Consider the following 22,909-nt stretch of genomic DNA (forward strand, 5'->3'; position numbering starts at 1 on the left):
AAAAGCCATTTACTCTGAAATTTGTTGTAAGGTGGGATTTTTGTTTTAAAAAGGAGAAGGGTTCGCCCTTCCCTGATTTCTCTCTTATATAGTAAACAGGACTCAGGCCAAAGGTTAGCAAAGAGGAGAATCCATAGAGAGGAGGTCACAAACCAGTTAATTTTGAGATGAAGGCAGCCCAAACATGTACTTTGAAAAAATGTTTATTTTATTTTGAGAGAGGGAGAGAGAGAGAGGCAGGGAGAAAGGGAGAGAAAATCCCAAGCAGGCTCTGTGATGTCCGCACAGAGGCTGATGTAGGGCTCCACCTCCTGAACTAGTGAGATCATAACCTGAGTGGAAATCAAGAGTCTAATGCCTAAATGACTGAGCTACCCAGGAGCCCTAAGACATACTTTTCTCTTTTTTCTGCACTATTTTTTTTTTTTTGGTTGAAACATTTAAAACTAGGATTCCCAATTTCTCTTTAATAAATTAGATGATCTGAGCCCTCATTTTCACATGGGAACAACTGGATGGGGTTGAGAGTGGCAGCCACCCCCCTTAAAAAGATGTTGACTTGTAGTTGGTCAGTCCCCACCATTCCTTATATTCTCCCCAACACTGAGAGCCAAGTCATTTCAAGTATTAATTGTCAATATGATGACTGAAGCACCAAGATTCTTTGATATAACCCATATTGGTCCTTGTGATTTTATGTGGGTCTGTGACCTTTCATTTACAGGTCAAGCCTAGAGGCTTTGAAACAAATTTGGGTTTGAAATGGATACATCGTACCAACCTCAAAGGCATTGAGTTGAAAATTAAAGGAAATATTGCATGCTTAGCACAATGCTTGAAACATAGCAGCTATTATCAGCAACCGCGGGTAGAAAGTGCAAGAGGGCAGGCAGAAACTGTGTTAATGTCATACTTTGTCATATTCCCAGCGCCTACAGTGCCTGGCGTATGTTGAATGAATGAATGAAGGTAGAGCTCAGCGGGGTTTTAAAGGCAGGTCTGCAAAGGAAGGTAATTCTGGGTATAAGGTTTCACTGCGACCACAACGTGCCACCTGGAAGACAAGCCTATTGGGGCGTGCCAGACTCGGTGATGGCGTTCGGGTAGGCGCGCAGGCGGTCCGGGTGTCTCGGGAGCCGGGCAGGACTGGCTTGCTCAGAACTGTTCAGGGCCATATCCGTCACTTCTTCCACGGTCTGGTAAGGGGCGGCAACCTGATCTCCGCACTTTCTCAAGGCCTCCGCCATCAGATCAGAGGACCGAGACCCACCCCTAGGGTCCATCCCCGGGCACGAGCCCAGCGCTGTCCACCTTCCTGGGACCGTGCCCACATTAGACATGGCCTCTCTTGGACTTCACAAAGCGGGACCGCCCCGGGGCCGAGAGTCATCTCGTCTGGCTGGAGGGGCACATCCATTCCCACAATAAACATGGCAGCCACAGCGGCTTCAGCACCGGGCGGGCGGCGCCGGGAGGCGGGTCACGTGAGCGGCCCAGCTGGGCGGATCGCGCGCGCGCCCGCCCGCCCCGCCGGCCGCCGCTCGCTCGCTGGCTCGCTCGGCGGCGCTCTGAGGTGTGCGGGGCGTCGAGCCCCCCGGCCCGGTGAGGCGCGGCGCGGCGGGATGCGGCGGCGGCCGTGGCGGGGCCGCGGGCCGGGCGGGCGGACGAGGTGATGAGCGTCGGCGACCGCCATGTCCAAGGTAACGGCGCCCGGGCCCGGGCCGCCGGCTGCGGCGGGCGGGAAGGAGAAGCGCTCCTTCAGCAAGCGGCTGTTTCGGAGCGGCCGCGCGGGCGGCGGCGGCGGCGCGGGGGGCCCCGCGGGGCCCGGGCCGGCCGCGCCCGCCTCGCCCTCGTCGGCGCGCTCGGTGGGCAGCTTCATGAGCCGCGTCCTTAAGACGCTGTCCACGCTCTCGCACCTTAGCTCCGAGGGCGCCGCCCCGGACCGCGGCGGCCTCCGCAGCTGCTTCCCGCCCGGGCCGGCCGCCGCGCCCACGCCGCCGCCGTGTCCGCCGCCGCCCGCCTCGCCCGCGCCGCCCGCCTGCGCCGCCGAGCCGGTGCCCGGGGTGGCGGGGCTCCGGAACCACGGCAACACGTGCTTCATGAACGCCACGCTGCAGTGTCTCAGCAACACCGAGCTCTTCGCCGAGTATCTGGCGCTCGGCCAGTACCGGGCGGGGCGGCCCGAGCCCTCGCCTGACCCCGAGCAGCCTGTGGGCCGCGGCACGCAGGGCCAGGGCGAGGTCACCGAGCAGCTGGCGCACCTGGTGCGGGCCCTCTGGACCCTGGAGTACACCCCGCAGCACAGCCGCGACTTCAAGGTGAGCGCCGCCGCGTCCCCACCCCCAGGAGGGGGGCCCTGCCCCCTGCGTCCCTGGGGCACCCGGCTCCCCAGGTCTCCCTTCCATTCCTCCTTTCCTGGCGGCGCGGCGGGCCAACCAGCGCACGGGTCTAAAGAGGTGTGGGCCCCGAGTCTAGGACCGATGCCACTGTTTGTAAGGGAGACTCACCCATTCATTCTTCGAGTATTAAGGGCTTACTACGTGCCTGGCCCTGTGACGGGCCCTGGAGGGATATGGCAATGAACAAGACCTCCTGCCTTCATTGAACTTACGTTCTTGGGGGTGGGAAAGTTGAGCCTGGGTTCAAATCCTCGTTCTGCCATAATGCTTTACTAGCATTGTGACCTCAGGCAAGTTTCTCATCCTCTCTGTGCCAGCTTCATCATCTGGTACTTACCTCATAGGTGGTTGTGAGCTGCAAACAAGTTGATATATTGGGTTGAACCCTGTGAGATTACCCATTTTTGACCGTTTTTGACTTACAGATTGGCACTTCTATTAGGTTCAACCTGGTATGCAAATCGCTTCCATTGTGCATAGTACCATGTATATTTGCTGCGTTTATTCTCTTTATCATTACGGATTTTAGTAAGGTGAGGAGGTAATATCAGATAGTGGTTTGAAGAAATTAAAACTTGGTGATGTGATTGATGTGTTGGCAGGCTACTTTAAATGGGGAGGGGCAGGGTTAGAGTGACGCCTTTGGAAGAGGCGAGGTTTGAACTGAGACTTGAGTAACCAGGGAGAGCCAGCCTTGAGGAGGTCAGGGGGAATTGCCTCCCAGGTATAAAAGTGTGAAAGCCTGAGAGCTTGGTGCACTTGAGGAACAGTGTAGCTCTGGGATCAGCAAACTCTTTCTGTAAAGGGCCATATAGTAAATGGCCAGGATGCAAAACGGAAGCTCTTATGTAGGTACTAAAAAACAAGAAAAAAACTTCCACAAAATGTTCATTGACTAAAATAAAAATATGGTGAGTGAATACTGTATTTTGTAATATAGGTCTACTAATGGGAGGAGTGTTTACCTTAATTGGAGTTCAAAATTAGCGTTCCCTATCATCAGATTGATTACAAATATTTAGCTCTGCAAACTGTTCTTAGCTCTCTGGCCGTACAGAAACAAGCAGTGGACTAGATATGGCCCTTGGGTCCCCGTTTGCTGTCTGCGGGTGGAGCTGGAGGCGTGGTGAGCTCTGATGAGAGCTGAGTGGTAGCTGTGTAGGGCCATTTAGGCTGCACTAAGGAGATGGGCTCTTATTTTGAGCAAAAAAGAGGGGAAGATGATTTGAGATTGCAGGAGGGATACTTTGAGGTGGGACATGGGTATGGTATTAAATAGAATGAAATCACACAGTGAGAAAGTTAATTCCTTTTCCATTCTGTCTGTCCTGATTATGCCCAAGGGAAGGTCTCAGCTTGGTGGTAGCCTGACTTTAACACCTCATGCTCACTCCCCCACCTTTTTGTTTTGTTTTGTTTTTTAAACAGAACAAGCTAAGTTTAGAGGCCTTGGCAGACAGCAGTAGCTAGGATTTAATAAGGGTATGTTTTCATTGTGTTTGTTTTTACATTTGTCTTCTATCTGTGACAAATGGTACTGGTTTTTCATTGGTGCTGTGAAAGAGCCTTTCTAAAATTTATTTAAGTAAAAATAAATGATTTGATTAAAATATAAAATGATCTGAGGATTCAGCACTTGATTGAGGACCTACTTTGTTGAGGAACAATACTGTCAGAGTGCACCCCTCCTCTTTTAATACATGTTATTTATATTTATTTATGTTCTGTTTTTCTTAAAAAGAAAAAATGACTGCTGTTTGATCTTGGAAATTTGAATGGAAATACTTGACTGGGATAGGGACTGGAAAAAAATGAGATCAGTGTCAGAGATCTCAAAATAAGAAAGTAGGAGAGAATGGCAACCAACCAGCTACTGTAAGTCTTTTTTCTTCTTCTCTTTTTCCTCTTTGCTTATAGTTGCCTGTCAGTAGCCACAGCAAATTGCAAACTTTTCAAGGTCAGAACCCAGTATTTTAAGTTTGGTTTTCTACTCTTTCCAAAATATAAAAATCAATTCCTCCAGCATTTTTGTATGTGAACATTTCCATTGCTTTTTAAAAGGTTGTCTTTTTTTTTTTTAATCCATTAAAAAGCTGTGAAGAGAAATGGGTCAATAATTCTAGAAATGCGGAGGCTGATTTTTAAGCATGCTTTGGCAAAGTTGAACAGATTCTTAGAGGCCCTATTTTTAAAAAATATAATCTTCTGAACCCTTAGTAGATTTCACATTGCATTCATTCATTCACTTCCCATTTATTAAGGGTTTACTCAATCAGTTAGGAATGCATTCAGCACAAGAAAGAGGAAGCCCCAATGATGATGCCTTAAGCAATAAAGATGTTGAAATAGCTCACACAGTAAGTCTGGAGGTAGGTGTTCTAATGTACAATGGCTTGAAGAGCTCAACAGGGTCTCAGACTATTTCTGTGTTTCCTCTCTGTTGTCCTTGGCTATTTTGTCCCTTTGGCTTTTTATCCTTAATGTTTGTCAAGGTAGGAAGGCACTGGGAAAGTAAGTTTTTCCAGAAGCGCCCCCTCAGCAGGCTTTTGCTGATATCTCATTGACTTACAGCCATGTCAGTTGGCCACCTCTGGCTGCCATGGAGGCTGGAAGGTGGCTATTTGGGTTTTCTTGGCTTAATAGAGAAGTTGAATAAAGGAGGAGTTTGCCTCAGGGGCAGCCCGCCAAAGTGTGAGGCACTTTTATTTCGGAAACACACTGTACTTGCCTGTGAAGAACTAAGTCCAGTGAGACTTGGTACATTCCCCAAAACATCACTTCTTATACTTTACTGTGCACGTAATCGTGGACGTCTCGTCACAAAGCTGATTTAGATTTGGTGGAGATGGGGTGGGGCCTGAAGTTCTGAGATTTCTATCAAGCTCCCAGGTGATGCTGATGGTCCACGGAACACTCTTGCTCTGGAGAACAAGTCAAGCATCACAGAAGTGGTCTGCAGGATGAAGAGAAATTAGCCAGGCAGAGAAGAGGGGGTGGCGTGAAAGGGCATGTGGTTTTGGAGGAACAGACATTTGGTGGCTGGTTACACCATGAAGAGCAGTGGGGGTGCTGAAAGTCTGGGAGAAGTATGTTATGTGGATTGTGAATGGCTTTGTAGGCTATGCTGGTTTGGACACTGTTCTCTGGAAGTTGAGAATCCAGGGCTGATTTTTTTAAGCAGGAGAGTGGTAGAATCAGACTCTTCTTCCTCCTCCTCCCTCCTCCTCCCTCCTCCCTCCTCCTCCTCCCCTTCTTCTTTCTCCTCCTCCCCTTCTTCCTTCTCCTCCTCCCCCCCTTCTTCCTTCTCCTCCTCCCCTTCTTCCTTCTCCTCCTCCTCCTCCTGTTTTTGCCCCTGAATTAGGTAAGCCTAGTGACACTGTGGAGGATTACTTTTTCCCCCCAAAATGTTTTATTACAGCCAAATTTGATGGGTATTATTTTAAGCATAAAGAAAGTTGAGTTGAACACCAAGAAGGTGAGTGCGAGGTATACGTGTTACCACGGCCCTTTGCCTGTATGTGTCAGACATTGGTGTTCCATGTGGATACTCTTTCTCTGAGCTCACATTCAACCTCAGAATCCTGCCCAATTCTGGGCTCCAGGCAGTCACTACCAGTTGATTGGAGTTGGCAGAGAAGATGAAACCAATTTGCCATCTTGAGAGTTTGCCTTGAGGTCTCGAAAAGCACTTAGTATGCCTTTGAGTATGCTTTTATCGTCTTAAAACTTTCTTAAGTTACTAATGATTTTCTTTGTAAGTTTTCCAATTAGAGTTCTTTCTTGATTCCTAACCACTTTGATTTATTTGAGGTTTAGGAGCTTGCCAGGTAGACAGATTCTTGGTTTTGGATGAGCTACTAGATGGTTGTTAAGGTTGGCCTTTCATTTTCCAAAATGAAATGGATTGACTGGCTCAACCTTGGTATGCTTTAAGAAACTTCTCTGGCTGCCACGTATATCCTTTTCTCCTTTTAGCAGGTGTTTTTCTCCTCCTCGTAGAGCAGGGTTCTCAACCAGGGCTCTTTTGCCTTCCCAAGCCTTCCATTCCTGGGGACATTTGGCCTTGTCTGGAGACATACTTGGTTGATGCAACTGGGTTGGGGGTGCTGCTGGCTCTGCTCCCCTCAGTAAGGGGTTGGTTAGCCAGCCCAAAATGCGAGTTAGGCTGAGATTGAAAAACACTCTGTTGGAGGAATGTTTTGTGCCTTCTTAGGGCGTTTTTCTTAGTATCCCAGCCTTTAGAATGCTTGCCGTGTTACGTTTTCTCCTCTGTGTGTGTGTTTGCAGCAGCACTAGAGTAAAATTTGACTTCACTGGAAGGATCCTTGGACCATTATCTTGGTAAAACAAGGAGAGAAAATAAATCATTCTGAAACCTGAATGCTCAAAATGCTGTTTTAAGAGGAAATGAGCTTATTGTCTAACTAGTAGGATGCTAGTGTGTGTGCTTCCAGTTTCTCCTACGTGCTGATTTCTAGTACTCAGTGCCCTTGCGCAGCAAGTAAAGAGATGGGTGGTCATCTTTCAAGTAACAAAGATACGTTTTATAGCAGCAGTTTTCAAACTGTGCTGCCAAAAAACAACTAGAACAGAGTTCTCTACTGATAATAGAACTGTGGGGATTCCTTCTAAATTTGCCGTAAAACAAAAGATAATTGATGAATAGAAATTTCTATTCCATATTTTTTTTCCTTGAACTGCGGTGCCTGGTGGTGCCTATTTATGAGTGAGAGTTCTCAGGTTACAAAGGGAATAAATGTATAAATGAGTAGTAGCAGATAAGCTAGCAATTGGGGTTATACTGGCTCAGTTTCACACCTTACTTTTTCATAGACTCATGTTGGAGGCTCTGATTTTATGCTGTCGACCTATGATCTAAGTTTTCCTGGTTTGTGTGAAAATGTTTAGTATATTGATATTTCACAGTGGTTCCCAAGGAGTGTTCGGATTTGAGGGTGCCCCTTAAATTCATTTGAAAAGTAAGAAAAAAAATTGTGTAGGTCACATTTAGATTTGTGGCCAAGTATAAAGTATGTGTCTTCCTGATCAGTTCCCTTCTCTGTCCAGTGCTGTCACTTTTGTTGTAGCGAAGCTCCACATCTCTGAAGGAGAAGGGAGGTAACCGAATCGTCAAATTTTAGACTTAGGGGGAGATGTGAATGGCCTCAGCCTTTCTGGATGAAGGGAATGCGTTTCCCCTGCTGGCTAGAGACTGAGAGAACAGAACCAGAGCTATGCCTTCAGCTTTCATCACCTCTGCGTTGCTGATGCACACACCGAAGCACACCCGTGCTTCTGTTACCTTGTTTTTACAACCACTGAAATACAATTCTCAACATAAAACATAAAGAGGTAGGGTGGGGTGTGCTGAAATGTATAATGTTCTCCCTCCACTAAGACTCTGGTGCTCAATCTTAGTGAAAATAAGGTAGCTGCAGCTAACGCTGTATACATGCCATTGCTTCTCAGACTTAGGCACTTTGGGAAGTCGGCCTTAAAAATAATCCTTTCAGACCACTTAGTTGTGTATATAAACATGTCTACATCTTTTACATTGGTGGGCTCATGCTCCACGTATAGTTCTGTAACTTGGTTTCCCCTATTGCCCTACCCATGGGTAGCATGGCTTTCCTTGTTTTTTGTTGATACATCCAAGCCCATCTCATTCTTTTTGGCAGTGGTATAGAAGCCCAATGGTGGGTGTTTAGGTAGTATTAAAGTTTTTATTTATTATTTTTTTATTTAAAAAAAATTTTTTTTTTAGCGTTTATTTATTTTTGAGACAGAGAGAGACAGAGCATGAACGGGGAGGGTCAGAGAGAGGGAGACACAGAGTCTGAAACAGGCTCCAGGCTCTGAGCTGTCAGCACAGAGCCCGATGCGGGGCTCGAACTCACGGACCGCGAGATCATGGCCTGAGCCGAAGTCGGCCGCTCAGCCGACTGAGCCACCCAGGCGCCCCGGTAGTATAAAGTTTTTAATCATTATAGCCAATCCTTCAGTATACACCAAGTCTCATTTTCTAAAGACTGAGTCTTAGAAGTGGCACTGCTTAGTCAAAGGGAATTTAAATGTTGCATTTAAAATGTTGCTGCACGTTGCTGGATTGCCCAGCAAAGAGTAGTAGAGGACAAGATTCTCTGACCCGTCCATGGTGCATGCTAGGGCCTACCCCCGCTGACATGTGCTTCCTCTTATTAGTGACTGCCCTTGTTTGCCATTTTTTAAAATTATTTTCTTTTACAGGGTCAGTTTTTTTTGGGGGGGAGGGGCAGGACTATCCTGGCATTGTAGGATGTTTAGCAGTGTTCCAGTCCCTTACCCCAGTCATGACAATCAAAAATGTCTCCAGACATTGCCAAATGTCCCCTGGGGGGCAAAATTGCCCCAGTTGAGAACCCCTGATTTGGAGAGAAGGGGAAATAAATACAAATGAATGAGATGAGAAGGGCAAATTGTGGGTGGCCTTGAAAGTCTGTCACAACAGTTTAGCCTTGAGGCTGCAATCAGTAGTGTTTCAATATAGGCTTCTTGAGCTGTGCAGACACTAATTTGATGAAAAGGATGCTTTAGAAAAATGGGTCTGATGGTGAGCACAAATGAATCCAATGGAGGAGAAAGTAATTGCAGGAAAAGGACAATCATAAGTATGAACCGAGGAAAGGGTGAATCCAAGGGACATTTTGGAGGACATTATGACATTATTAGGGAGAGTCCAAGGGATGGAGTTGTAAACACCAAGGTTTCAGAACTGAGGTATGGAGAAAATCATGGGAATCATTTGATGGGAATGGAATAGTTGGAAAGGGGAAGTGGTTTGTGGAGCACAAGGGGCAGAAAAGATCATGCATTTAAATTGAACATGGGGTCAGTGATCATGGGATATTTAAGAAAGGGAGTCTTGATAGACAGGAACTGTGGTGCAATTTGGGACTAGGTGTGTAGACTTGGATTCAGCTGCATATTGTGTGAGCTGTCTCACATAATTGTATTTTTATCACTGGACAAGTTTAAGCAGAGTCTTGGGGGTGGTTTCTGAAGGAGCCACATACGCTGTAGTGGATTGGAGTGGATTCAGCTTATTTATTTCCTTTTCCTTGCCTTTTGTTCCTTTCCTCTGACTTTAGAGCATGTATATAAAATCTATGTTTGAAGCAGAGTTGACAGTGTTTGGCAGCTTTATGGGTGTGTGAAAAGTGAATAAGAAGGAGGAACTGAACATAACTCAGAGGTACTGAAGCAGGGTGTGGTGGGATGGCACTGTTCAAGACCAGAAGCACAGAATGCAGAACAGTTCTGCAGGTGGGCGGGTAAATTCAGTTTTGGACAGGTCATACAGTATATAACATAAGAGTCCTAGGAAGACTTTTTTTTTAGTTAAATTTGTCGAATGTCTGTCATATATCAGGTACTGTGCAAAATCAATCGTTTGAGTTTTTGGTGACCCATGTCGAAAGGAGCTGCTCTTGGAATTATCTCTTTAAGTCAAGATACAGATGTAATAACACAGGTGCTTGTCCTGACTTACAGAGGCTTATTCTGAACTAATTGTTTTATGTCGTCCTTTGTGTGGCCTAAAGTTTTTAGTTTGACTCTGCTTTTGTTTTGTTATTAGAGTGTGGTTTGATGGATTTTTCCTGTCCCCCTCTATACACTTGTCACAATGAGGGGCTACTAAATAGGGCAGTGTTCACTGTTTGTGTAGTTCCCCACAGCTGTTTCCTATAGTAAAGACTCTGGAAAACAATGACCTCATGGTTTCCACAAAAAACCTTTTATATATAATAGTGGAAAAGAAATCATTGAAAGCTGGGTAATTTAAAGTTCTGTCCTCTGTAGCTTTTTCCCTCAAAAATACTCTTGTTTGCTCTGCTAATTAATCCTTCACTGGCTGTTCCTCAAATGACCTTTTATGTTTAACAAACAACATTTTTGCAGTGGAGCACATCGAGATATCTTGTCTTTCATCTGACTGTGATCTTTCTTCATTTAGAAATCATTGTTTTATGCCATGGACTGTGGCAGTTCCTAGAGGAATTGGCCAGTCACTGAACATCTGTTGCTTCTTCCCTCCGGTTGTTGAGCTTGGATGGTAGCAAACAATGTGACCACAAACAAACAGTTCAGGCATTAGAAGATTTCATGGGACTGGTTGGGAAATGCCTTTGTTGCTTCCACTGTAAGAACTTCTGTAAGTGCCTCACCAGCTCAGGAAATTCTTTGACTTGAATTCTTGGTATTCTTTTTCTTTCTTTCTTTCTTTCTTTCTTTCTTTCTTTCTTTCTTTCTTTCTTTCTTTCAAGTTTATGTTCATTCATTCATTCATTCATTCATTTATAGTAATCTCTACTCCCAACATGGGGCTTGAACTTGTGACCCTGAGATCAAGAGTCACATGCTCTTCTGACTGAGCCAGTCAGGTGCTCCTTGGTATTCTAATATTAAAAAAATTTTTTTTTAACATTTACTTATTTTTGAGAGACAGAGACAGAGCATGAGCAGGGGAGGGGCAGAGAGAGAGGGAGACACAGAATCCGAAGCAGGCTCCAGGCTCCGAGCTGTCAGCACAGAGCCTGATGCGGGGCTCAAACTCACAAACTGCGAGTTCATGACCTGAGCTGAAGTCGGACGCTTAACTGACTGAGCCGCCCAGGTGCCCCAGATATTCTAATATTTGAAAGCAAGACAGAGTCATCTGATTGATTCGAGAAACAGTAATAATCATAATGAAAATACCATTTATTTGTGTGGGGCCATATCATTTACAAAGCCATTTCTTGAACAATACCAGTTTGAACTGTGCAAGTCCACCTATATGTTGAATTAAAAATACACACACACACACGTGAAAAATTTTGGGGATTTGTGGCAATTAAACTTGCAGATGAACTATGTGGCCTAGAAATATAGAAAAACTTAAGTAGAAGTTAGGTATGTCATGAATGCATAAAATATATGTAGATGCTAGTCTGTGTTATCATTTACTATCATAAAATATACACAAACCTATTATAAAAAGTTAAAATATGTCAAAACTTAAGCACACAGAGTGTACGTGGCACCATTTATAGTCAAATGTAAACAGGTACAGACATGTAGTATTAAATCGTAGCTGTAAGGAATTAACTGTAGTACATACTGTACTACCGGTAATATTTTCATGGCCACCTCCTGTTGGCTCTTGCGCTGAGCTCAAGTGTTGCCAGCATCCACTTAAAATGCCAAGTGACGCCAATCATCTCTGTGTGAGCATTTAGTCTATTCAGTAAGTTGTATATCACAATTAAAAGTGATCACTTGGCAGTTCTCACTATTAGTAGTTAAGTTTTGGGGGAGTCCACAGTTATACACAGATTTTTGACTGCATGGAGGTGAGTGCCCACATTGTTCAAGGGTCAACTGTACATTCATATAAATTTTTTCATTAAATCTTCACTACAGACCTGTGAAGAGGCGTTGGTATTCCATTTTTGAAATTAGGATACTGGGATTCAGTGCTAGTAAGTAGCAGAGCCTTGCTTGGTTTTTACAAGGATTAAATGAAAAGGTACAACTAAGAGTTTAGTGTAGAAACTTGCACATAGTAACTATTCAGTAAACGGCAGATGGTGATAATGAAGGTAGTCATTCTAACTCTGGCCTCAAGTACCCTTCCCCATTTCTAAACTCTGTCTCTTCCAATGGCCGGTTTTTATTGCTGCTGGATTAATCTTAAAGTTTATCCGAGATTATATTATTTCTCTTTTCAAAAATTGCTTTTACTTTTTCTTTTATATACAAAATATGGCATACATTTCTTAGCTTGGCATTTAAACTTTTCCAGAAAAATGAAATAAAAGGCATACATAAAGCTAGCCCTGTTAAAAAAAAAATGGACTCAATAGACATAAAACTGTTAATTTGCTCTAAGTATTTCTGAATGCCAACTCTCAATTTTTGTACTTATCTTTTGTACTTACCAGTCCATGACTGGTGGCAAAAAGTTCACAGACAGGCATCTCTCTGTGGATCACATTTTGAAGAGTGCTGCTATAGAGCTTCCCAAAGTCTGATTTTGCCTGTTGTATTCCGGTAGTTTCAGTTAAAATGTTCTGTTCCCATACTTCCTGTAAAATGGTAGATTTAGAGGCTTAATGAGACTCAGGTTTGAGGTTTCTCTCTCTCTCTCTCTTTTTCTTTTTTTTCTTTTTTTTTTTTTTTTTTTTTGGTAGTGTTGTTAACTTCTATCAGGAAGCCTATAATGCTATAATGTCTGGTTGGGTCTCTTACTATGTTAGTAGACATTGATGATTATTCCTTGATCCATTAGTTCATTAAGGGTTGAAAAATGGTGATGTTATAATTTTAACATTCTTATTAGCTAGAACACTTCTGTAGCGACTCCTGCCCTCATCAATTACTTTGTTACCCCAACATAAATTTGGAGAAGAAAGGCAAGATAAATGGTTTAGGTTTTTTTCCCCTTTAATTTTGGTTTTCTTTTTTTTTTTTTAATTTTTTTTTTAACGTTTATTTATTTTTGAGACAGAGAGGGACAGAGCATGAATGGGGGAGGGTCAGAGAGAGAGGGAGACACAGAATCTGAAACAGGCTCCAGGCTCTGAGCCATCAGCACAGAGCCTGACGCGGGGCTCGAACTCACGAACTGCGAGATCATGACCTGAGCCAAAGTCGGATGCTTAACCGACTAAGCCACCCAGGCGCCCCTAATTTTGGTTTTCAAAATAATTTCTTGATTTCCAAATGTGGTTAGTGAGTTTTTTGTTAAAACCATGTGAACTCATGGATTTAACTATATCTGATGTACTTCAGTTGTTAGCCTAATTGACGCCCAAATTGTGCCATTTGTGTCCAGTAGAATGGCTCCTGAATCCTTCTGACATGATATTAGTAGTCTGTGATGTCAAACTAGAATCCAGGGAAGATATTCTGGCTCATCTTAACACATTTCCTGCCCCAGATATGGGATCAGTGATTTCTTTAAGGATCCCTTGTTGCCTTTTTTGGCAAATGGTAGAGAGCCACAGTCTGGGCCCTAGGAGTGCATGTGGTTTCTTTGTCTTCTAAGTAGAGAGAGCTAGAAAATATGTAACTTCTTTTAAAGACATAAAAAAATCATGAATTCTTATTGATAATTCCCTTTAAGGGTTTCAGGGTTTTTCTTTAACTCCTTGATCTTGCATCCGTTTCTCCTTTCTCCCAAGCTGAAAACCCTGTTCCCAGCACAGTGTAATTTTTCATTGGCATTATCCTACAGTCTTCATAAGTCTCAGGATAATAATCCCAATACTACCACCAGTAGTATGTGTGCTTGAAAAATATTTAAGATTTATTTTTGGTATTTTTTTGTTTTGTCTGTAGGACATGGTCTACTGGGTCTGTATAATCAAATTATTAATATTTTTAAGTTTATTTATTTATTTTGAGAGAGACAAAGCATTAATGGGGAGGAGCAGAGAGAGAGAGAGAGGGAGAGAGAATCCCAAGCAGGCTCTGCACTGTCAGCCTGGAGCCTCGAACCCACAAACCATGAGATGGTGACCTGAGCTGAGATCATGACCTGAGGTGAAATCAAGAGTTGGATGCTTAACAGACTGAGCCACCCAGGCGCCCCTCAAATTCCTGTATTTTAAGGTCCCTTGGAATAGTTCTCAGTGTGGCTTTGTCACCAACTAGGTACTTAAAGTCATTTATTTCTTTTTGATTTTGAAGGATTACTTTTGAAAATTTAATTTTGTTGCATAATTATGTAAAAAATAAAATACATGGCCTGAAGTCAAATGTACAACATAAGATCTATTCAGAGAAGTCTGGTTTCTGTCTTTGATCTCTGTACCCTATTCTCTTTCTCCCTAAATTTTATGAATTATTCTTTTATTGTTTTAATATAAGCAAATTAATTTTCTTGCTTTGTGTGTATGTATATGTGTGTGTTGTGTGTATATTCATATTTGCTCTTATTTAGATAAATGGTAGCACATTATATAGAATTTTTTTCCTATGGCCTTTCCTATAGGTAACATGAGTGCTTACCACATGCCCTGCACAGTTGATTATTTTATTTATTCCTTATAATAGTGTAAAGTAGGTACATAAATTATTATTTCTGTCTTACAGATGAAGAAACAGAGGCATCTCTACAGACTTTTAATTTTGTGGTTCTCTAAATTTCCCATAGTAACCGGTCCTGTCTTTTGTATGCATCTTTATGAGTGAGTGAACGGGCAGGGAATTAACTTCTGTATCTGCTTTATTTTGAGCAATGAGGGAGGCAGGGAAAGGCTTGTGTTTAAACTGTGATAGAGGAGATTCAGCCTTTTCTTTGAGGTCCAGAGCTCTCTATAGCTGGAGAAGAATAACAGAACTGCTACTGACAAGAGGTGCTCCTAGTAATTCTAAAGATACATGAATTTGGAACATCTTTAATCTTACCCAAAATAAGGGTCCCTTTGTAAGAGTGTAGTGACAACTTGGTAAATCTCCCTCGTTTTAGAGTCTAAAGAGAAGACAAACTCCTTTAAAAGCAGTAGCTCCTGGGAAATACCTACTAGTCAATATCAGGATTTTAATAGTGGCAGGAAGGAAAGAAGAGAGTAGTTACGTTTCCCTACAGGCGGGGTGAGAGAAAGGAGCATTGGCAGCTTTTTATCATCTATCCAGCGGGAGGAAGGGTTGGTTAGGTTGGAGACCTGTTGATTATTACCCTTTGAGGCTCTGTTGTGATGCCAGGCAGCTGGTTAGGCTGTTGTAACTGCCCGCACCCACTTCCTGGTGATACCCAATTCTGGTTCAGGCTTCAGGCTGTCAGTATCAGAGGATAGTGCCAGGAGGAGGGTGAGGGCAGCTAAGGGGCAGGTCTGCCCCTTCCCTTTTGAAAATCTGAACGAATGAGTTTTGAATACAGTGAGAATCCTGGAGCAACTGAGATCTTGGGCTGGTCACTGAGCCTCAGTTTCCTTACTTAACTTTTCATTGCTGTATGATACCAGCTTCACAGATCAAGGTGTTTGATAGCCATCGGTTCCTTTACACCTGAGTGATGGGAACATTTTAGCAGGAAAAACCAACCAGCTGGCTCACACATTCACTAGCCCAGCCTGTAAGAGCAAGCCTGGGACGTAGGCTTTTGGTTGTCATGAATAACGCTGCTGTGAACATTCATGCACAAATTTTTGTGTGGACATATGTTTTCATTTCTCTTGGGTATATGCCTAGGAGTGGGATTGCTGGGTCATATTATGACTCCACGTTTAACTTTTTGAGCGGTTGTCCAACTATTTTCCACAGTGGCTGCACCATTTTACATTCATACCAGCACTGCATGAGTATTTCAGTTTCTCCACATCTTCGGCAACACTTGTTACTGTCTGTCTTTTATTAAAGCCATCCTGGGGGCTCCTGGCTGGCTCACTCAGTAGAACCTCCGACTCTTGATCTCAGGGTTGTAAGTTCAAGCCCCACATTGGGCATAGAGCCTGTTAAAAAAAACAAAATGAAATAATGCAATCCTAGTGAATGTGAAGTGGTATTTCACTGTGTGGTTTTTTGTTTTGTTTTTAGTGACATCTTTCTTTTTTCTTTTCTTGTCCTTTCCTTTCTTTTCCTCTCCTCTCCTCTCCTCTCCTCTCCTCTCCTCTCCTCTCCTCTCCTCTCTTTTCTTTTTTTCTTTTCTTTTCTTTTTTCTTTTCTTTTCTTTTCTTTTCTAACTTTACCCCTGACATGGGGCTGAAACTCACAAAAACCCTGCACATTAAGAGTCATGTACTCCACCAACTAAGCCAGTCAGGCACCCCTCATTGTGTTTTTGGTTTGCGTTAAGTATGTGTGTGGTTTCTTCTGCTTAAGTTCATTATGAGATAAAATCTATTTTGGTAAGAGTGTTACCCAAGTTATTGTAGAAAACTTAGAAAATATGTAAAAGGTTGAAGGTGGAAAATTGAGGAGCACCTAGGTGGCTCAGTTGGTTAAGCATCTGACTCTTAGTCTCTTTCAGTTCAGGTCATGATCTCACAGTTCATGGGTTCGAGACCTGCATTGGACTCTGTGCTAACGGCTTGAAGCCTGCTTGGGATTCTGTCTCCCTCTCTCTCTGCCCCTCCCCTGCTCATGCTCTCTTTCTCTCTCCCTCTCTCTTTCTCTGTCTCTCAAAAATAATAAATAAACATTAAAAAAAGAAAATTGAAAATGCATATAGGTTATTTGGTATATTACTCTCTTGCCTTTTTCCCCCTCTGGATGTGTTTTAACATAATTGATATCAAACTGTATATACACTTTTACATCATGTGATTTTCATTTCATATTGTATTATGATTAATTTTGTCACAAAACTCCAGATCATTGTATGAAGGTATATGATGACCTATTTTTGGATGTTTCTGATTGTGATGAATAATTTTTACATAAATCTTTTACTTTTTTTTTACAAGCAGAAAATGGTGATTATTCATAACATATGAATTCTTAGAATCAATAAGAAAACTACAGTTACTTTTGATTATTTCTTTAGCATATACTCTGTGAAATTCCTGGGTCAATGCTTATTTAGTTTGAAGATCCTTAAGTTACATTGTTACCTTATTTTATAAGATTGTGCCATTAGCAGTGTGTAAGAATGTCTGTTGTACCCCACTGTTGCAAAATAGAAATCTTTAAGTTGATAAATAGAAAATAGCATTTTATTGTTTTAATTTTGATGTCTTAAATTACTAGTGAGGTAGGACAGCTTCATCTGTTCTTTAGAGTGGAAGTGTACCCATATGATAGCAACATTTTGATAACTTAGGGAGTTACCCTGTTTTGATTTCGCAGACTTCCCTTTGTTTTCTGTGTATTCACACGCTCTTCCATTTAGCCTTCCCCTTCTACCGTCAGATGACCAAGGCCTGAACCAACTAGAATTGGTCAGGCCAGACCAGGCTGAGGCTGGGAAGGTTCTAAATTGTACTTTGTTAGGGAAAACCTAGAGGCAGAATGAGTCCCTGTGCTGGTTTTTATGCAATCTGATTTTCATGGTGAGAGTTGAAAGAACTGGCAGAGGCCAGGATTGATTTGGAGACCATACCTGTCTGCCGCTCAGGTGTCAACCTGGCTTGACTTTCAGGCCTACACAGTGTTGGGTGTGGAGAAGTGTCATGGCAGGCCCGTGACTTGAAAACATCGTCAGCCAGCTAAGATATAATTGGGTTGATGGCATTCGGGTTTATGGCAATATGAACACATAATTTGTAGTGAAACTTGCTGGATCTGTTTTGAATGATACCTCTAGGTTACTACTAGTTGATGTTTCAGTTATCAAAATGCAGTAACAATAATGCTTCAAAACAAGATTATTTGCAGAATATTTTGGATAACTTTATAAAACTGTTTAGTCAAAAACATTTCAGGGGGCGCCTGGGTGGCACAGTCGGTTAAGCGTCCGACTTTTGATTTCGGCTCAGATCACGATCTCACAGTTCTTGGTTTCGAGCCCCACATTGGGCTGTGCTGGCAGCACGGAGCCTGCTTGGGATTTTCTCTCTTTCTCCCTCTCTCTGACCCCCCCCCCCCCACTCACGCTGTCTCTGTCTCTCTGAAAATAAACTTACAAAACAAAAATTAAAAACTTGAGATCTGTTTATCACCAGATACTAATATATTCAGAATGAAGAGGATGCATGCTTTGTCTCTTTGTGTATAATTACATACATACATACACACGCAGATTATGTAAGAAATATATGCATGTTTAGCCTCAGCATAATTCAAGGCTTGACCTTATGTGTTCCCTACTTCTTGTCTCTCTCACCCTGTTCTACCTCCAAGGGGGTACAGGGCACTTCACTTCCACCCCAAAGAGCAGTGCCACTCAACCAAGAATTTTGGCCCCTGGGCTGGTGAGCAGTGCCACGTGCTGAGTTTATAAGCCAAGCCTATGTTCCTCCTCTGCTTCTGTCCACTTGATCAGGAAGCTGATCCTGGGCTTTTTCTCTTCCTAGGGCTAAGCTTTCACCTCCTACCTGGCAAGCCAGGGTGGCTTAAAAAGGCCGTTGGTGGGTGTCTGTAGACGTAAACTCTTTTCCTGTCTCTTTCTGCCAATTTTCTTTGATGCTAGCCGCTGTCACTTTTTTCCTCCAGTGATAAGATCCAAAGATTGGTATGGGTTTGAGTTTAGGATTACGCTAGGCAGAAAACTGCTTTGAGGCTCCTTAGGTCTGTCTATTAGAGAAAAAAGAAATTCTCAGCATAGTACAGTCTGATTCACTGGGATTTGGGGCCAAAGCTGTAACTACAAATAAGGTACATATCTGTGTTTTGCCAGCCCCATCTTCTGTGCAGATTTGGGTTCCCTGGCCAAAATACCGGGGTGTGCTCTCGTAAGATCCCCTTAAGTTCCACCTGGTTGACCTGGTCGTTGTTACCAGCAAAACCATTTTAGAAAACATCAGAAATATGGAAACATATAAGGAAGAAAGGGATAGATCACCTAAAATTTGCCATTCTGAGGCAATGACTGTTAATGTTTTGGTGTATATTTTGAAGGATAAAAGACAAAAAGGTCTTTAAAAATGTATCTTAAAAGTTTGAAATCATGTTCATATGTAGTTTTGCATCTTCTTTTCACTTAATTGTATTATATATTAATTTCTCAATGATTTTAAAACTTTATAAAATTCCACTGTAGAAAAAAATAATTTCTTAGGTATTTTTTTAAGTTTTTTTAACGTTTATTCATTTTTGAGAAACAAAGAGCGTGAGTGGGGGAGGGGCAGAGAGCGAGGGAGACCCAGAATCTGAAGCAGGCTCTGGGCTCTGAGCTGTCAGCACAGAGCCTGATATGGGGCTGGAACCCATGAACCATGAGATCATGACCTGAGCTGAAGTCAGACACTCAACCAACTGAGCCATCCAGGCACTCCTGTAGTTTCTTAGATATTTAGATGAATTTTCTAGTTTTTCTGTTTTGACTTAAAAAAAGTTAAGATATAATTAGTTTTATTAAATAATTCATGAATCAAGCAGCATCCCATCTAGCAAGTAGAGGGGGTTCCAGAATATCTGTTTCGACTTTCAACTGTTGAAGATTATTACACTCCCATATGATGATGGCGTTTTGGGTAAATTGGGACTAGATGTATGCTTTTTTTTTTTTTTTTTTTTTTTTTTTTTACTGTATTGTTAGCCAAAATTTCCCCCTTCCTCTAAAAAACAAAAACAAAAAACCCACAAACTTTTTAAAAGGCTTTATTTTATTGTGACTGGCAAGAATCTTAGAAATATGTTGGATAATGACAGACCAAAAAGAAGATACTCCTGAGTTACTTAAATTACTTGATTAGATACATAAACACATTTTGGCAACCTGAGCTGACTTTAACCTTGGAGTTGGCTAGGCTTGGCCACTTGGGGTGTGCTGGAAAGGATGGACTGGATCGGAATTTATCGCCACCAGCAGAACAGCTTGAGCATTTTAAGGTGAAAGCACTCCCCTTTACACTTTTTGATGAGAGACAGATGTAGTTCTCCGGAGCCAGATTGTTGTCTCTCTATTGTTTGCTTTCTCTAGCATCCTGGGACACTCAGGCAGGACATAGTTCTTCACATGCTGCAACTTGATCTTCTGACATAGTCCAAATTCCTCCTTACCCCTCAAATAATAACATTTCAATTAGATAAACTCCATTTTTATTTCTGGGTCATATTTCAGTCATAGGAAAAATGCAAATTACAACAAAACAAACACCGATTAACAAGGATTTATTTAAAAGCAAATAAACTCCCAGAAGCCTCAGGCTTGGTACAGCTGTAGTTCAGTTTCTAACATATGTTTTATGTCTGCATTGAGAAATGACATACCGAATGACCAAGCCCTGTATGATCCTGAGTCATATAAGGAAAAAAATCATTTATTGAAGGATTATGGACAAAAATGCCTTAAGGCTGTTTTAATTAGAGGAGGTTGAAGAACGGTGTAACTTTGGACAAGTTATTTCACTTTTTCTGAGCCCAAGTTTTTTTGTCTAGAAATAATGGTAATAATACTTAACAAAATAGGGAATTTTGGAGGATTAATTTTATAAGAAATAACACCTATAAATAATTAGTCTAACGCCTGATACTTTATAGGCACTCAATTATTAACTGCCATTACTATTACTGTTTGTTTCATGTATTGTATTTGCTAGATATTGGGGAAATAATATTGAATAAGACCTTCTTGATCACTGTCTAGTGGTGGAGGCAGATGGATTATATGTTCTGGTGATACAAATACAGCATAGTGTAATAAGTGATATAATATAGTTATGACAAGAGCCTCCTGTAAATTTTAGTGCCTTTGGAAGTGAAACTTCAAGACTTTTCCACTGTGACCATGTTCTTTCTGTCTTGGCTTCACATAGAAATAGAATTAAAAAAAAAAATCACACTTCAAAAAAATTAGCAATGATCAGGTCCCACTGTAGATAATTAAATCAGTGTCTCTGGGCTGCTCCCAGTTCGTTGTTTTGTTGTTGTTGTTTTTTTAATTTCCCTTGATGATTCTAATGTGCAGCCAGGGGTCAAGAGCCAGTGCTTTTCTTTCTCTTTGACATTTTCCAGGCTTCTATAGGATAATTCCTTTCTTTTTTTCTTGACTTTTGCAGCTTAAATAATAGAAGCTGTGTAGAGTTTAAGAGTTTATAAAATGCTTTTATAAAACTTTTTTATGAAATGCTTTTATAGAGTTTGTAAAATAAATCTCATTAAAGCTTCACAGTAATTCTTTTAGAAAAGTATTCTCACCCCCATTTTACAGAAAAGTTAGCTGAGGCTCAGAGAAACCACACATGAAGTAAAAGGTGGTGGAAAGAGGACTTGAACCCAGGTATTCAGAATCTAGTCTTTCTGTTTCTGTTGAATTTCTAGCGGAAACTTCCAGCCACTGTTTATACACTTGGGGGCCTTCTCTTGCTGCTGTATTTTCTACCTTAGTATAGCGTTAGGATCTGTTGTGAGACGTTTGCTCATTGTTCATCTGAATGAACCACTTGGGGTTCCATTTGTTTTTCTCCCTATCATCCCATCTCTAATACTCTTGACCCTACTTCCACCTTACTTGTAATTTTTTGAAATGCAGTAACCATTTCTTAACATTCTTATTATAGCGTTGTTTTTTTTTTTAAAGAGAAGATATATACCCTTTTCTAATCTCTATTTCAGCAATGAGTCTCTGCCACCAAGTCTTTATGGTACATGTGAGTCTGTTTAATATCCAAATCTAATCTTTTAACAGTGCAGATATCTCTTGCTGTCCAAATCTGTTTAGTTCCTGAGTCTGAATCATGAGAACTTGTATACAAGGAACAGCTATACTTAAGTCACCCTTGTTAGGCCCTTCTGTCTGGAACGATGAAGGAGCTCTGTACCCGAAATAACTCCCTTTCCCCTGTGGTCAAACATGGACACACAAACAGGCTGTGTGTGGCATTCTCTACTATTCTCATTGAGTTGTCTTTCCATCTTGGATGGAAGCTCCTTTCCTGTTGTTTCTTTTCTTTTTTGTCTCTGTCCTCTCCCACCCAGCTCCCCGCTCCATCCTACCAAGGAAGGAGAGTAAGGGAATGCATTTGAGGAATGGGAGTGGAGGGCATTCGAGTCATAGGGAAAGTATGTGTGAAAGTCTGGAGGCTTTACAGTCTCTTTCAGGTGTCTGTTGTTGCCACGGCTGGCTAATACCGAGGGCCTCTCCTAACTTGGTTTTGTGAAAAGACTTCCCCACCAGAGGTGAAGATAAGGAGCAAAGAATGGATTCAGGACACAGGGAACTCTGAGCATGGCTGCATTCTGTACCCTGGTATGGAACTCTGTTGTATGGGCACTCTCTATCACTGTTTTTCATGGGTCATGTCTGGTTTTGCAGTAGTCATCCATTTGCACCAATTTCATCCCTTATGTTTTGGTTAATTATTCTTCATCAACTTAGTAGTTGTCCATAAAGTCAGATTCAAAAGATGGAACTTTTCTCAAGACAAGTGTTATTCTGTTCTTTCCAGCACAGTCCAGAAACCAAATTTCACTTTTAGATGCCATCTCTGAACTCATCTGTTCACATCTCATCTTTCTCTTAACATGTAAGTACTGTTGTCCTCCCAAGTTCTTCTGCTTCTTACCCAGAATCACTGGAAATAAATTCTCCTTTTCTTCTGGCATAGAATCATGGAAGGTGGGTGATAATTTGGTTTGGTGAGTTTTGGCAAGCTACCTTTTCCCCTAAAGGGTAAACCCAGCTCCTGATCAAATCAATACCGCCATGTCCCTTCCCCATGCTTTGTTGTCTTCTTCCTGGGATCAGATAAAGTGTGTCTTGAACCAGTTTCTGTCTTTTCCCTGGAGCCCAGGACTCTGCTGCTTCTGTACTAGGGCTCTACAGAAAGAAAGAAAGAACCTCATGTCTGATTTTACCGTTCCAGGTAGAGAGATTTAATTCTTTTTCTTTCCTGGGCCATGCTTCCAGCTCCTTTTTTTTTTTTTTTTTTTTCTTTGTAAGGGGA

At 42.2% G+C, this 22,909-nt stretch overlaps 1 protein-coding gene across 2 annotated transcripts in view; it reads left to right on the forward strand.

Moving 5' to 3' along the window:
* The first annotated feature begins 1,666 nt into the window (after window positions 1-1,666).
* The window catches only part of USP31 (ubiquitin specific peptidase 31), a 100,583-nt gene continuing 79,340 nt past the window's right edge, over window positions 1,667-22,909 (forward strand). The window contains exon 1 of one of the 2 annotated variants that reach the window (XM_047087099.1): window positions 1,667-2,318. In XM_047087099.1, the coding sequence (XP_046943055.1) occupies window positions 1,692-2,318 (627 nt within the window). In that variant the 5' untranslated portion in view covers window positions 1,667-1,691. The remainder of the gene's footprint in view (window positions 2,319-22,909) is intronic. The other variant, XM_047087100.1, reaches the window with a different exon arrangement.

This window comes from Lynx rufus, unplaced genomic scaffold (assembly GCF_022079265.1).
Source record: "Lynx rufus isolate CCGP_SWC_20201006 ecotype Redwood Valley unplaced genomic scaffold, mLynRuf1.p SCAF_23, whole genome shotgun sequence".
NCBI lineage: Eukaryota > Metazoa > Chordata > Mammalia > Carnivora > Felidae > Lynx > Lynx rufus.